The 16,867-nt window shown below is 46.7% G+C and overlaps 1 protein-coding gene and 1 pseudogene across 1 annotated transcript; one reads left to right on the forward strand and one right to left on the reverse strand.

Annotated features, from left to right (window-relative positions):
* Window positions 1-4,401: 4,401 nt before the first annotated feature.
* Window positions 4,402-6,997, reverse strand: LOC147962696 (receptor-like protein EIX2; annotated as a pseudogene).
* An 8,898-nt stretch (window positions 6,998-15,895) lies between these two features.
* On the forward strand, window positions 15,896-16,658 carry LOC147962697 (uncharacterized). The gene is made up of 2 exons (XM_087535288.1): window positions 15,896-16,456; window positions 16,630-16,658. The coding sequence occupies exons 1-2, from the start codon at window positions 15,988-15,990 to the stop codon at window positions 16,656-16,658; spliced, it is 498 nt and encodes a 165-aa protein (XP_087391414.1). The 5' UTR covers window positions 15,896-15,987.
* The last annotated feature ends 209 nt before the right edge of the window (window positions 16,659-16,867 follow it).

Here is a 16,867-nt window from a genome sequence, read left to right on the forward strand (position 1 = left end):
TAATCAAGCTCTGCTTGCCAAGCAGGCTTGGCGCCTCTTAGATAGCCCAGATAGCCTTTGTGCGAAATTATTGAAGGCCAAATACTACCCTAGGGGAAACCTGCTTGACATTGTTTTCTCGTCTAACAGTTCGGCGGTCTGGAAGGGTATTGTTCATGGTCTTGATTTGGTGAAAAAGGGCATTATATGGCGCGTGTGCAACGGCGAAATGATAAAAACCTGGAGAGATGCTTGGATCCCTCGTGGTCACAATTTCAGACCGATTACTCCTAAAAGGAATTGTCGGTTCAATCGGGTAGCTGATTTTCTGAATGAACATGGAGCATGGGATGTGGAACGGCTCAGGGAGCATTTTTGGGACATGGATGTCAGGGAGATTGTGAAGATACGCACATCTCCAAGGAACGGGCAGGATTTCATCGCTTGGGCCCCGGAGAGGTCTGGACAGTTCTCTGTGCGTAGTGCTTATCATCTTGCAATGGAAGTCCAACACTCCATGAGGCTCAGCTCGTCAAGCAGTAATGCTTCGGGTCGGAGGCCGATTTGGCAGCGGATTTGGAGCTCTAAAGTGCCTCTAAAAATGAGAATTATGGCCTGGAAGGTGGTCTCTGGAGCTTTAGCTACAAATGAATGCAAGAAGTATCGTCACATATCTACGAGAGATAGCTGTCGGGTGTGTGGCTGAGAAAAGGAGACTAGCTTTCATGCTCTAGTGTCATGTGAACATGCGCAGGGGATATGGGCTCAGATGAGAACTGTGTGGCGTCTACCGAGCCAGGAGCTCCTTCATGATACTGGGAAGGAATGGCTTTTAAACGTCCTGGCAAATTGCGATGATCACATGCGGGATTGCACGATCATGTTGTTATGGAGGATTCGGTCGCTACGATCGGACCTTACACACAGAAAGGATGTTCCGTCCGTAACGGCAACGTCGGATTACCTTCAAAGTTATATGAATTCTTTGACCCTGTGTGGGCCTTTCTCCACGGATGAAATTCTCAAAGGGAAGATGCCTGCGGTCCGAGTTGCAAACGCCGAAGCATCCGCACCGCCAATACCCCTTCACTGGCCGCGGCCGCCCACGGGCTGGGCAGCGCTTTCGGTGGATGGTGCCTTCATGCAAGAGGACGGGTCGGCGGCAGCAGGTATGATACTTCGGAATCATGAGGGTGGTGTGATCTTCGCGGCATATAGATGCATCTTCAACTGTAACGACGCGCTGGAAGCGGAACTACATGCAATAATGCAGGGTATGGCCTTGGCCCTGCAGCATTCATCCTTGCCAATTGTGGTTCAGTCAGACTCATCTACGGCACTAGCTGCAATGACCCCGGGGACGGTTTGTCCAGGTCTGTTTATGGGCACTTGGTACTAGAGATCAAGCGTCATCTTCAGGATCGAGAGTTTGTTCCATCAAAAATAAAGCGTGATCAAAATAGGGTAGCACATCGGTTGGCATTGTATAGTCGTACGGAGTCCACTACTGCCGTATGGCTGGGAAGGAGCCCACCTTGTATTGAGGAGTTGGTGCCTCTCGATTGTAACCCTCTGATTATGGAATAAAACTCTCTTTCTGTCGCAAAAAAAACCTGCTGATTGTGGAGAAACTAAACATCGTTGATGATTCTCGCTACGTACCTTACCCAGGAAGCGTACCAATCATCGTCACATGAAGCCACACAAGGTGAACTCCAGGTCAGTTCTAGATGACCCTATGACTGATGAACCTGTGATCGACTCTGGAGTTGCAGCACGACATCACCACCATCTCCTGGTTCCAGCATTCGCATCAGCACTATGCTGTTCTGATCATCAGGACTATGTGCTTGAGCTTGCAGCACATCCTTGTTCCAGTGTCTCCTTCCCAGCCCGGCCCCTTTCACAACATCAGGCGTAAACTGACCTAGGTAGGCAATATCTCAAAACTAGGCGTAATCAGATTGTAGATATTCAAGAGCTTGTGATCAACGACGAACAAAAGTAGGTTCCTAGTATCGGGCATCACTCCGTACATTGCTCATACCTCTCCCATGAAGGCCCATACCGTCATTAAGGCTCACTCGGTACATTATACCTGAAGAAGCCAGTAGCATTGAGCCTTTTCTGAAGAGAGAAGTGCATATTTCAACCCCCAACTTTTGCCCTAGTCTAATATACAACCCTCAACTTCAAAAGCGTCTAATCTACAACCCCCAACTCTCAAAACCATCTAAGATTCAACCCTGAGACCGGTTTTGACCCTGTTGACCGGTTTTGAACCTGTTGACCGCCCAGTCAGCGTGCCACATCAGCGACACTGTTCACAAATTCATTTTCTGAAACTTTCCCCCCCAAAAAACTGAGAAATTCAATTTCTAGGGGAAAAATCCTGCATGAATAGTAAATTCAAAAAAAAATAAAAAGTACCATTTTTAGAAGGAAAAATAATTTTTCGTCTCGTGAACAGTAACTCAGGAAAAGTTTGAAAAAAATATAAAAAGTATCAGCACAAATTTTCGAAAATTCCCAGTTTTCACACATGTGAACAGTACTAGTGGACAAAAAAATTTCAAATGTACTGTTCATGCGGGGGATAACGAAATCCCGAAATTACTGTTCACGTGGCGAAAACGGAATTCTTCAAACTTTTTTCAAAATGATTTTTTTCACCGCATATGCAGTGAATTCGGGAATATTTCATTTTTCGCCACGTGAACAGTACTGTTCGCGTGAGAATTTTCCAGAAAATGAAATTTTCTGATTTTTTGGCAGAAAATGAATTCATGAACAGTGTTATGAACAGTGTCGCTCATGTGACACGCTGACTGGCTGGTCAATGGGTTCAAAACCGGTCAACAAGGTCAAAACCGGTCTCAGGGTTGAATCTTAGACGGTTTTGAATCATGACCAAAGTTGTTCAACGAAACCTTTAATCTATGTCCATTAAGTCTAACCTGAACCGCGGGCAAACGCAAGCGGTTTATCTTCCTCTGCATATACTCTCTCCGTCCGGAAATACTTGTCGGAGGAATGGATGTATCTAGACATATCTTAGTTCTAGATACATTCATTTTTATCCATTTCTTCGACAAGTATTTTCGGACGGAGAGAGTACTATCCATCGTGGGTCAATATTTCCATTGCGTCCACCAGTCATCGAGCTGTCAAGCATCCATCTTCGTCATGCATGTACATTGTTTGTTTGCTCTTTCCGGATTCCACCGCCGCCTCTATGCCTGATGAAGAAAAATAAGAAGTAGAAGGCTTTGAACAATCATGATTGCAACTATGCATTGGAAGATAGCAGAAGGAAGGGCTTCACTATACAGCAGAAACAGGACACCTTTTGCCCGCAGGTTGAAAACTATGCTATGTAGATACGTAGTCCGTTTGGTAAACTTATTATGTTATCAAAACAGACCATCCACATAAGATTGAATATTTCAATCTGATAACACAATAAAAGGCAGGATATTCAGATTTTGTGATGATGGCGGCAGGGTTTCTTTTTCTTGGTCGGCAGCAGCAGCTCTGCAATGGTTTCAGTTCAGTTGAGAGCGTCTCGACAAACACAAAATCCAACCCTGCATACATAGCAATGTGTATACAAAGCTGTAGAATCTGAAGTGCAGCACTCACAGCGCTCAAAAACCGACGGTAAATGCAAGGCAGAACAAACAAACCACTCTGGATCCACACGGCGTTAGGTCGACAAGCTCTTACACCTCCCGTGCCAGGTACTCCTGGCAGATCATTTCAGTCTTTCATCGTAATTGATGCAGATGGGGAAAAAATACTTCAAATGCTAATCCCTGTCAAGGTTAATTTCTTTTAGAGAGGAGACAAAAATCTGTGGTTGGTTTTTATTATACACGTCCACACAAAAAACTTGTTAATTGAGTTGATTTAATACTCTAGTCTCTACTTAAATGCAATATTAATCCTCCCCAGAGGTATTTGCTTATCGATGTACATTTTCTCATTAGAGTTTGAAACATCAATCTTGACTTTTCTCATACAGCAGTAAATCATGCGTAAGGGCCTTTTTGGTCGCATGATTCAACAAACACTGGAACATGAAAAAGCAGAAATACAATATACTATAATGCTCCAAAACATACTATAATCGTTGACATCTCAAATCCTACAGCAAGCGGAAACACAATATACTATAATTGTTGTTCTTTGGTTGCACCACGTAAAAAACACAAAAAATACTATGGAGATTGAGTGGATGTCACTCCAAAGAATTTATCGAGGTTATACCTCTTGCTAAATATCCGGTCGAACTAATATTGTAGGAAAGCACAAAAATTCAGATAATAAAACCTAATGCAATCCTGTAGAACACTGGTCACATCATACAACAACTACAAGCCAATTCTGCCCACAAAAGGCACATAAATTTGTAGCTTATTGGTGAAACAAAACAAACAGCTGCAACCGCAGCTGCAGGGTCATGAAAAATACATTATACAATGCGGACTGCAGATAAAGCAGCCTCTTCTGCCAAATTGTGCATCTAGTGCGAAGCATCATAAATACAGTCAGATACGCTTCATCTTGTGCACAATATTCTGCTGCATGGCATCGACAGAACTGAAGAAAGCAACCCGCCAGATCTTGCAGAAAAATAATGCTCCAAACCATACCCAGAAACCAAAGACAATTCCAGCAATCACCGAGTAGTACAGCCACAGTGTTTCGAGTTCATGGTGATGTTCCTCTGCTCCATCCATTGGTGTTGTACTACTCGAATTATTTGTGCATGGTCTTAAGGGGGGACCACAGAGTCCAAGATTATTGCCATAGATTGATGGGTCATCGAGTGTTTGAAGCTGACTGCCTGTAGGTATCTCTCCAGACAGAAGGTTATTGGAGAGATTGAGGTTGCTGAGGGACATCAGGTTTGAAACACTAGGCGGAATATGACCTGATAGTTTGTTCCAGGAGAGGTCAAGGGACTCTAATAGCTTTAGATTGCCAATATCCTTGGGGATACTACCAGACAGATTATTTCTTGAAATATTTAGTAACCGCATGCCTCTGAGACTTGTGAGCTCTGAAGGGATCTCACCAGATAGAGAATTACCAGAGAGATCAATACCAGTCACAAATGCATGCCTTCCCTTGAAGGTGCACTCCCGTCCCTTCCAAATTATGTCCATGCTTCCATTGTAAACATAAAAATATCTGTGGGAAGTAAGTGCTATGTCAATTTTTACAACTGGTTGTGTCACAAATGTCTGTCTCATCAGGGAGATGTTGACCAAACTTTCTAGTATGGAACCTACAAAATTGTTTTCAGCAAGATCTAGCAGTTGGAGATGGGGGAGTTGTGATAACTGCTGCCAAGGAATACTCCCGTAGAACTTGTTTGAGCGGAGGCTGAGAATCCTCAACGAAGGATTGCTTTCCCCTATCCACGGAGGAATTACACCAGAAATCTTATTGTCCCGGAGATCCAAAACAACAAGGCTTTTGAACTTCTTCAACACCATTGGAAAGCAACCTGTGAATTTATTACTTGACAAGTGCAGTGACCTTAGTGAAGAGTTGAAGAAAGTTGAGGTTGGAACTTCCCCAGCTAAAGCATTGCCCGACAAATCCAAGAACTGTAAATCTTTCAAGTTCCAGATGCAACCAGGAAGATCTCCAAACAACTCATTGTTTGATAGATCCAAGAGCACCAGGAGTGTTAATTGACAAAAGGGAGACCATGATTCTCCTGAGAAGCTGCTATTGTCTGTACTGTTAGCCACCTTGACAATTGGCAACTGCCTGTTGTCATGATTAGGAATGATACCCGTAAACTTGTTGCCCGACATGTCGAGAGCAATGAGATTTACCAGCAAGGAGATGGTTTCAGGAAGCTCACCCTCGAGATGGTTGGAGTTGACCTCAAGGAATATCAAAGATATTGCATTACCAATATTTGTTGGCACAATTCCAGTAAGGTGATTTTTGGACAAGGACAATGCTTGCAAGTTCCGCATGCTCCCTATCTCCGCCGGGATGCTTCCAGTTAACAAGTTGCTGGATACATCAAAACTCTTGAGCTCCTTGCACTTGCTGATATGCGATGGGATGCTTCCAGTTAACATGTTTCCGGATACATCAAATATCTGGAGCTGCTTGCACTTGCTGATATGCGATGGGATGCTTCCAATTAACAAGTTTCTGGATACCATAAATAACTCGAGCTTGGTACAGTTTGTAAACATCTCTCTCGGGATGGTACCATTTATATTATTTTCAACCAAGTAAAATGTCAACAATGTTTGTATCCTGGCAAAACATGGTGGCACACTTCCATATAACTGATTCTGTCCCAGGGTCATGTACTTAAGACTAGTGAGGTTCCCTAGCTCTGGTGGGAGAGTAGAAACCAGACTAGCGTTTCTGAAGTTGAGCTCCTGTAGGAACTGAAGTTTCCCGAGTGAGGCTCGGATCGACCCACCAAGTGGGTTGTTGCCCACTATAAGATCTCGCAACCCAGATATCATCCCCAGCTCCTCTGGAATTCCTCCCGTGAGATTATTTGCAGAGAGCTGCAGTGCCTTGAGATTTTGGAGCCTTGAGAATGAGCGAGGTATTAAGCCAACAAGATTGTTGCTGCTCAAGTCCAGAAAGGTGAGCGTGAGCAACTTGGATATGTTTGCCGGGATGGCTCCAGCAAGGCTGTTGTTGTTGAGTTTGATCTTGGTGAGGTTCAAGAATGCTGCCGAATACAAGTAATCGAGCGTACCTTTGAGTTCAGTGTTGGGAAGGCTGAGCTCTGTAACATGCCCGGCAGTGTCACATGAGATGCCAAACCAAGAGCAGGTGGAATTCATAGTCGACCATGAGGACAGCGAGTTGGCGCCAACCAAACTGGACTTCCATCGGAGAAGTGCTTCTGCTTCCAGGTTGGTGGCCTTGGCTGCGCATACTAGCAAGAGAAGTGAGATATGGAAGAGTTCCTTCAGGGGCGCCATTGAAGTGTTGGGTAAGAAAAGTGGCAAGCTGGAGAGCATTTCCTTGGTTTACAAGTAGCTAGAGTTCACATAGATAAAAGAGATTGGTGTAGAAAACGCGAATAATATCTTGGTATCTTAATTCTCAACCTCAGAGGAAAGTGAATACTAGTCAGTAGTGTACTCATGACTGATGACCATGTGTGTGGCTGTTGCTGTCCGTTAACACAAGTGCAAGTGTACACCACCCAAACCAGCCGCACGTCTCTTTAGGAATCAGATAGACAGTCCATGCCTAGAGTTGAAAAGTCTGGACCACATTAATGTTCGCCCATGTGGTAAGATATTTTATTTTTGGAAATGCGGTCCTTAGAGCCCAATTCATTAAAAAAGGTCGAAGAGAGGTGTCCAGTTAATTAACGGAAAACCGGGCGAAAACCGTCAACATGCCCGCAAAAACAAGGCACACAGGGCGACCTGGCAACCTACACAAGAACGCACACACGCCGTCGAAGAGAAAACCACGAACAAGCGTCGAGGCTGGCATGTGGTAAGATATTGTCTGGTTATGCAAATACTTCCTCCATCCGAAATTAGTTGTTGCTTAAACGGATGTATCTAAACTAAAATACGTCTAGATAGATTCGTTTGAGCGACAACTAATTTCAAATGGAGGTAGTAGTTAATTACTCCATCTAGGTCTCCTTTGTATTTTGAGTCAATATTTAATTATAAATTTAACTATGTAACAAATATAGTTTCATTGTAAACTACCTTTAAATACAAATCCAATAAAATACTTTTTGTAACCTTTATAAACTTATCACTAGCACAGGAAACATACGGTACCTACAGGTTACAAGGGGCGAGAGGTGGGGTGCAAATAGACATACATGTGACATACTGAACTACGGTATGGGTGGCATATGCATGCTAGCGATAGAATCATGATTCGTGAGTTGTATCATGGTTTTCTGATTGTCTTTTTTGTTCTATGGCACATTTTGTAATGAGCAACGAGTAAGCTAATAGTTGAGATATGTAACACTCACACACTGCTTCTATTCATCCATCGGGGTATATTTATACAGTTTACAGGAGAGGAAGCAGAGGAACGTGGGAGAGTACAACGGCCTTAGCCGGCTATCGCTACCATGCAGGAGAGGATAAACATGAAGTACGTGGGCTGTTGGAGACGCGCACGACGCGGGCTGCATGGCTAGCCACCTGACGAGAGGGACGTGGGCACGTTCCAACACCCTCCCGCAGTCGAAACGTGGGGTTCGTCGACGTTGAGACTGGACCGAAAGTCGAGGAAGACGCCCGTTGGCAGCCCCTTGGTGAAGATGTCGGCGAACTGCGAGCTCGTCGGTACGTGGAGAACACGGATCTCACCCAGTGCCACACGCTCGCGCACGAAGTGAAGGTCGATCTCGATGTGCTTCGTGCGTTGGTGTTGCACCGGGTTGCTCGACATGTACACAGCACTTATGTTGTCGCAGTAGACGACCGTGGCACGGGATGGCGGTTGGTGGAGCTCGCCAAGTAGTTGGCGTAGCCACACCGACTCGGCGACGGCGTTGGCGACCGCCCGGTACTCGGCCTCGGCGCTCGAACGAGAAACGGTGCTCTGCCGTTTAGATGACCACGTGAGGAGGTTGGAGCCGAGGAAGACACAATCGCCCGAGGTGGACTTGCACGTGTCGGGGCAGCCGGCCCAGTCGGCGTCGGAGTAAGCCACGAGCTCGGTGTCGGCGTCGCGATGGATCTGAAGGCCAAGGTGAGTCGTGCCACGCAGATACCGAAGGATGCGCTTCATGAGCTGGAAGTGGCAGTCGCGGGGGGCATGCATGAACATACAACACTGTTGAACGGCATAAGAGAGATCGGGCCGCGTCAACGTGATGTACTGCAGCGCCCCGGCCAGGCTGCGGTAGAGCGACAGGTCGTGGAAGAGCGGGCCAGTGTCGGTGGAGAGCTTGGCCAGCGTGTCGACCGGAGTGGAGATGGGCTTGCAGTTGAGCATGCCGGCACGGTCGAGGATCTCCAGGGCGTACTGTTCCTGGGAAAGGAACAAGCCACGCGCAGTGGTGGTGACGTTGATGCTGAGGAAGTGGTGGAGCGCGCCGAGGTCGGTCATGGAGAACTCGCGGTGAAGAGCCTGGATGACGGAGTCGAGCACCGCGCCCGAGCTGGCGGTGAGGATGCTGTCGTCGACGTAGAGGAGCAGGTAGGCGAGGTGAGCACCACGTCGAAGGACGAAGAGCGATGAGTCCGCCCGCGACGCGACGAAGCCAAGGCTCCGCAGGTACGTCGTGAACCTGGTGAACCACGCCCGAGGCGCCTGCTTGAGACCGTAGAAAGAACGGTTTAGCCGGCACACATGCGAGGGCGAGGTGGCGTCGACGAAGCCGGAAGGCTTGTGGCTGTAGACCGTCTACGCAAGATGGCCGTGGAGGAAGGCGTTCTTGATGTCCAGCTGATGTATGGGCCACGACTTGCCGGCGGCGAGGCTCAGGACAATCCGGACGGTGGCTGGTTTGACCACCGGACTGAAGGTCTCGCCGTAGTCGACGCCGGCCTGTTGCGTGAAGCCGCGAAGCACCCACCGCGCCTTGTACCGGGCGAGAGTGCCGTCCGGATGAAACTCGTGCCGGAAAATCCACTTGGGCGATCAAGGCATGACATTGTTTGCTCTGTCGTTTTTGTCTGTGGTGCAGAACAGTTTCAAGCGGCATTAGCGGTGCGAGTTACTACACCGGCACTTTCAAGTTTCAACACGGTGAACCGCTCACCTGACGGCAGCTACGTCGCTGTCTCCAGCCGCGGCAACTTCTTCTTGACATGGGAGCCTGGGCAGGTTCGATGATATTATGCTACTACTTAGCAGTATCGATTCGGGTGAAATATCTGGCCGGGGTTTTGTTCTGAAGTGTCTATGTACACCTGCAATTGCAGCTATATTGGCAACCGCACAACAGGGCTGTGGCACGGCGGATATAGAACATGGGATGGAGAGCAGATGGTGGTCTCTGGCTCCTCGTGCGCGGCGGTGGGCTCTTCCTCAGTAAAGGAACAGGGGTGAGTGCTAGTTCTTATTCGATTCGATCAGTTTAGTTAGCAAAATGGGCAAACACAGCATAATGCAGTTCCTTTAAGCGCTCATTAACATATTCTAACTAGGATCCATTTCCAGATAGTTGAGGACTTCGAGGAAGCGTTGGTGCAAAGCCGGGGGTTTGGGATTCTGGACGTGGGCTACCGCTCAAAGGTAACACTAACTGAAACGAACTGTACTATGTTTACATGATACTACTAAGTAACCTTGAACAACAACTAGCTGATCTGTGGTTCTGTTTTAAAGGATGAGGCATGGGCTGCCGGTGGTAGCGGTGTCCTGCTGAAAACAACCAAGGGCGGCAAGACCTGGGTGCACGACAGGGCCGCAGATAACATCCCCGGCAACCTATACTCCGTAAAGTAAGCACTCGGATCGCCTGAATTCCGCAGGAGATATCATTATCTTACTTGTTCAGGGTCTGAGTCTGTTTCACGTCTGAAACTCTGCCAACATTTTACAATGGTTGTGATGGATGTTGCAGGTTCATTGGAGACAACCAAGGTTTTGTGCTCGGAAATGACGGTGTCTTGCTCCGATATGTTGGCTGAAGCGGCGGAAAAAACCACGGCTATCTGAAACCCTTTTTGTATGTAAGAATGATCCATATATAGACACACACGTGAAAGGCTGCTGATTGTCCCGACGTTCTGTCTTCCGCAAGAGAGTGTAAATCTTATCTGTCTATTACTGTTGTTTGACCGATGATTGTTTCCAGCATTCAAAGGCATACAGTACAGTACGACGTGAGCACATACATTTATGTATGTATCTGATCCTGATATGCGATGGATTTTGTGAGGTGCAAAAGAACTGCATACATCAAGGCTGCCAGTACGTACTTCCCTGCTGCAAAACATGAAACCAGGTTGTGGTCAGGATATATATATCTCCTGTCAACATGTGGCAATATCCAGGTGCTTTCTCCAGGTTGCAGTCGTCGCTTGCAGAGCTACTAAGGCCTGAGTTCTCAGAGAGAAAATGACATGGATTGCAGTACTGAAATGTGCTCGTACAGCAATGGCGGCGGGGTCTCCATGTGGTCGAGCTCCAAGTGGACCACAAACCACGAGTCCTTCACCCGTTCGTTGAATACTCTGCTCTGCAGACGCACAGACCATTTGTTGAACTGAGCTTATTATGTCTGAAATATTCAGTACCGAGGCAGCACGAGTTCTCTTGATTGTTTTTCTTTTTCATCCTGCTACAGGTGAAAATGTAGGAAGTTCTAATTTTGCTACAGTTTTGCGACGGTAGCATCGAAAAACTGTTGGCATTTCTATTTTCTTCGTACAATAGCGGCTCTGCAATGGCTTCAGTTCATTTCAGTTCAGAGTGACAGCAATATGTATGCAAGGTTACAGAGGATCTGCACCGCAGCAGTTCCTAAGATCAACCATGGTTCACAAGACTATGGAGCTTTCTTGCCTGTTCTACTCTGAAACAACGGACTCTGACTTCACGCGCTGTTATGCCGACAACCCTTACACCTCCCCTGCCAATTTGATCGGCTGCTTCCATACACGGGCGGTTCCTGACCATTGCTAACAAGTGGTTCCTGACCATCTTCCATACACTGGCAGATCTCAGGAGCCATGAACAACAAAACTCGCAAGTTGGAGCTGGCGAAGGCCTCCACCTCCACGTACTCTGCCCTGCCATCTATATAAAACTAACGAAACAAAAAAAAAGTGAACAAAACATACATGCTCACAATTTGGTATGGTTGTGTATAATTTTTTTAGTGAATTCTGTTTTCTTTCTCTAATTTGTCACATGATAAGTTCAACTTTTCCCCCCAACAAGTTTCTAACAACTTGTCATGATTTTTCCTTACTGTATAGAACATTTTCCATCAAATTTTAGTTGTGCATGTTTACTCATACAATATCATGGACATTTATCATCCATATGTTTGTGTCTGTATTGTTACATGGCAAATTTATTTTATATAGCATGGAAAATTTATTGAGCATACCATGGAAAATTGTTTTAATGCAGTATGGAAATTTACATTTACCTATAGGTGGATTAATTTTCATCATGTCACGGAAGTTTATCTCAGTTTTTATACTTATCCATTTATACGAAATCTTGAACACGGTCAATTTTTCTGTTATATATAGGTAGATTTTAATCATGATCATGGCAACCTTACTTTTCTGTCATTTTTATCCCAATATCGATGTTTATGTATTTCCCCCCTTTTCACGATTGTTTTTGAGATGGAAATTTTATGGGTATGGAAACATTTATGTTTCTCTCTCCTGTTAAATTTATGGTTTTTCTGTCTTTTCTGCACAAAATATTTGATTTTTGCTGACGCTTTGTTTTTCAAAAAAGCAACTGATTGGGCATAGCCCTTTTTCTGGGCTAGCTTGCATTGCTCTAGAATCCGCGCGTAGCGAACGTCAGAGGGAAATTAATTTATTCGCTCGGTTGACCCTTCTCGAGGAACGGTTCGTTCACGCAAGTGACCTGTCTGAACACCTGAAAACTTGTGATATCAATTTCGATGTCCAACAAAAACCCGCCTTCAGTATCCTCGAAACTTCTTGCTTCTTCATTTTAATTGCACCTAAGAATGTTTTTCACGCATAAGTGTGGGACGAACCATGTTTGCTATTACTTTAGAACACAAATCATTTGGATTGGGGTGGGGGCCAGCCCCCCCCCCCCCCCCAAGCCCTTCATGGTCTTTCTCTTTACTTGAGAGAGGGCATTGACATATAGAATGTGCTAGATTGAACAACCATCAAAATTATTGTAGTTCCTTGATATTTACTCTACTATATTTACTCGTGCCGTTCCTCCCGGCACCGAGGACAAACACAAGAAGAACAAGCATTGTGTGGTAAATCTTCACAAGTTCAGTGATTGGAGAAAATTGCAGAGAACTCTGACAAGTTCGGCGGCGAGGCGGTTGACTAGGAGGGCGTGCGCGTGGACCTCTCTGCTTCGACCTCGGGCTTGCAACTAATCTTGCTAATTTAAATCTAGAACCAGCACATTAATTAGTACATGTTCCAATCAAACAGAGTTACAGATCAACCAAAACAGAGGCACAACTTGTTGTTTCTTGTACTATGCAATTAATCTGCATCTAATTTCCTGCTGCATCCACTGCATGCTCAACTTGAAGCTAGGTAGGAAACTCATGCTCAAGTTGAACATGTATTGATACTCATGTGAAGATCAACGAGGGGGTGGTCTGGCGTGCCTCCTTTGTTTATGGGGAGCCCAGGAGAGAAGATAGACCTCAGTTTTGGGAGCTTCTCAGACGTCTTCAACCAATGTGGCTATGTTGTGGGGACTTCAATGAGGTCTTGGCTTAGGATGAACATTGTGGTCCTCAAGACCGGTCAGAGGCTCAGATAACTGCTTTTAGGGATTGCCTGATGGACTGTAGCTTGACTGATGTGGGCTACTCCGGTCCGAAGTTTACGTGGTGCAACAAACAAGACCCGGATTGTCATGTTAAATGTCGCTTGGATAGGGCTGCGGCCAATGGAGCTTTTACTGGTATGTTCGATGGGTGCGGGGTGGAGAATCTCATTGCCACTTCTTTGGATCACTACCCCATGCTGGTTCTGTTGGGAGGCAGGACCCAACAGGCACGACGATCTCCGGTCCAGCAAGGGTTCCGTTATGAGGAGATGTGGCTACTGGCTGATGATTACAGAGAAACTCTTGAGCGGGTGTGGGTTGAGGACTTGAGGGGAGGGATGGCTGTCCTTCACTTCAGTCAACATGGTCTAACCTGAAGCATGTTGATGGCTCTTTGCGATCCTGGAGCAAGGAGGCCTTCGGCTGTATTCGGAAGCAGATTGGGCGCTTGGAGCGCTGTATTGCTACCATCAGGGCTTCGCCTCCCTCTCCATCCTTGATGGCGGAGGAACGCTCAATTGAGGGTCCGCTGATAACATCCCCGGGAACCTCTACTCCGTAAAGTAAGCACTTGGCTCAACTGAATTCTGCAGTTTTAGTCTATTTATCGTCTGTCTGAAACTATGCCAGCCAAATAACACAATGGATGTTGAAGGTTCATTGGCGACAACCAAGGGTTCGTGCTCGGGAACGACGGCGTCTTGCTCTGATACGTAGGCTGACGCGGCGGGAGTCGCCGCGGCAATCTAAACCCTTTTTGTACGTAATGATCCATATATACACGATATGTGTGAAAGGCGGCTGAGTATACATCTTCTGCAAAAGAGTGTACATCTTCTCTGTCGGTGGCTTGACTGATGATTGTTTCCAACATTCAAAGACACTAGTACATGAGCACGTACATTTATGTATGTATCTGATGCTGATATGCCATGAATTTTGTAAAGTGCAAACGACGTGTAGACATTGTGAATTCATTAGATTCTGACAAGTCTAGACAGCAGCAGTCGTCGCTCGCAATGAGCAGCTTGCAGAGCTACTACGGCCTGAGTTCTCAAAGAGGAGACGACATGGATTGCAGTACTGAGATGTCCTTGTACAGCAAGGGAAGCTCCCAAGGTATTGGCAGCGAAATGCTCCCAGTTTCTTCTTCTCCCAAAGTTTTTTGCCGAGGCCTATTTCCAGTATGCGTTTGAATATGGACACGAGCAGCCTGGATACCAGCGCGAAGAACACTGGCTCGTTTCTGAACGGGTTGAAATCCGTAGTGCCGAAATCGCCAAGGCCGCCGAGCTTTGCCGATGCAGAGAATGGCGGGGTCTCCATGTGGTCGAGCTCCAAATGGACCTTCATCCACGAGTCCTTCACCCGTCCATTGCTCGCAGGATGAAAGCTGCTCTCGATTGAGCCTATGTACCGGCCAATAGGACCGCTCTGCTGCTGCAAACTCCATCTGTCATGCCATTCATGTGAGCTGAGTTGAGGGAAATGAGAGAGGAGGCTTGGTTGGACATGATCTTCTGCCACCTCAATCCTTGTTCCTCATAGTGACGGTCACATGACGGGATCACGGAGTCGTCAGACGACATTGCAGTTGCACCCCCCCCCTCTTCTCTGTTTTTTCTGATGTGGCATCTGCTGCTAATTCACCATTCATCATGTATAATTGTATATCACAATATATGCGTGTTAGAATATACGTGTTGTAATCTCAACCTCCTTCCTTCTCTTGTATTCTACTCAAACTCCTCTTGTATAACCTTGTACGCCAAGCCAAGGGCTGCGGCCACATATCAATATAAACACCACGCGGCTCCCTCAATGGAGTAGGAACGCTTGATATCTTTCATGGTAATCAGAGCCACCTCTTTTTATACATCTAGCCACAAACCAAAACCCTAGAAACCACATATCATCGTCTCCATGGCTTCCTCCGCCGGCGTCTCCCTCAACCTCGGATCGCCGCCGTCTGAGAAGCTCGCAAGAGGTAATTTTATCCTCTGGAAGACGCAGGTCCTCCCAGCCCTGCGAGGCGCGCAGGTGACGGGGCTCCTGGACAACACCGACGCCGCTCCGCCCAGGATGGTGGAGATCACGAAGGCAGACAAGACCACGGCCCTAGAGCCGAACCACCTATACGGACCCTGGATCGCCAAAGACCAGCAGGTTCTATCATACCTTCTCAATTCCATGTCTCCAGAAATTCTTGCACAAGTCGTTGGGAAAGATTCCACCTTTGAGCTCTGGACAACGGTGAAAAATCTCTTCGCCTCACAATCTCAGTCTCGGATTACTAATCTAAGAACTGCCATCACCAATACCAAGAAGGGCACCATGTCAAGCTCGGCGTATATGGCGAAGATGAAAAGTCTTGGGGGTGAACTACCTGCTGTCGGTTGTCCCGTATCTGATCCGGAGATGGTGGACTATATCTTGGCCGGACTGGACCGTGACTACGACTCCGTGGTGGCGGCGATCGGCGCTGTGAAAAACACCATCACAGCCGACGATCTATTTGCTCAGATCTCTGCCCTTGATCAAAGGATGGAGATGCTAGGCGACTCATCTTCAGGCGGGTTCCACTCATCCGCCAATGCGGTCTACAGAGGCCGTGGCCAGTCCCGCGGCAGATCTCGCGGGCGCGGAGGAAGGGCGTGTGGCCGTGGTGATAGTGGTGACCGCGGTGATCGTCAGTCCTCTTGCTCCAATGGAGGCGGCGGATTCAGAGGCCGCCCTCGACAGCAACAGCAACAGCAGGTTCATGAGCAACAACATGACTATCCAGAGTGTCAGATATGCTACAGACACCATCCAGGAGGTGCACGAGTTTGCTGGTGGCGTTATGAAGAAAACGAACAAGAAGAAAAGGAGGCGCATGCAGTCTCCTATGGCGTGGACACCAACTGGTATGCCGATAGTGCAACAACAAACCACATCATAGGTGAACTTGACAAGTTGACGATGCGGGAGAAGTACAATGGAGGCGACCAAATTCGCACGGCAAGCGGTTCTGGTATGGATATCACACACATTGGCAGTTCATTTGTTGAAAACCCTGTGAAAAATTTACACTTGACCAATGTCTTGCATGTCCCTCAAACATCTAAAAATCTTGTTTCCGTTCATCGATTCACTCTTGATAACAATGTTCTTATTGAATTTTCTCCTTATTTTTTCTTGGTTAAGGACTTGAGAACAAGGAGAGTCATTCTTAGAGGACGGTGCGCGGGAGGCCTCTACCCACTCATATCATCATCATCATCTTCATGGTCCAATAAACAAGCAAATATTGTCACCAAGATATCTACATCAAGATGGCATAGTCGTTTGGGTCATCCATCTTCAGTCATAGTTAGATATGTTCTTAGCAAAAATAAACTCTCTTATGAGCCTAGTGTTGAGTCAGTTTGTGATCCGTGTCAAC

The sequence above is a fragment of the Triticum urartu genome, chromosome 7A (assembly GCF_056163025.1).
Source record: "Triticum urartu cultivar PI428250 chromosome 7A, HENAU_Tu73, whole genome shotgun sequence".
NCBI classification, from domain to species: Eukaryota; Viridiplantae; Streptophyta; class Magnoliopsida; order Poales; family Poaceae; genus Triticum; species Triticum urartu.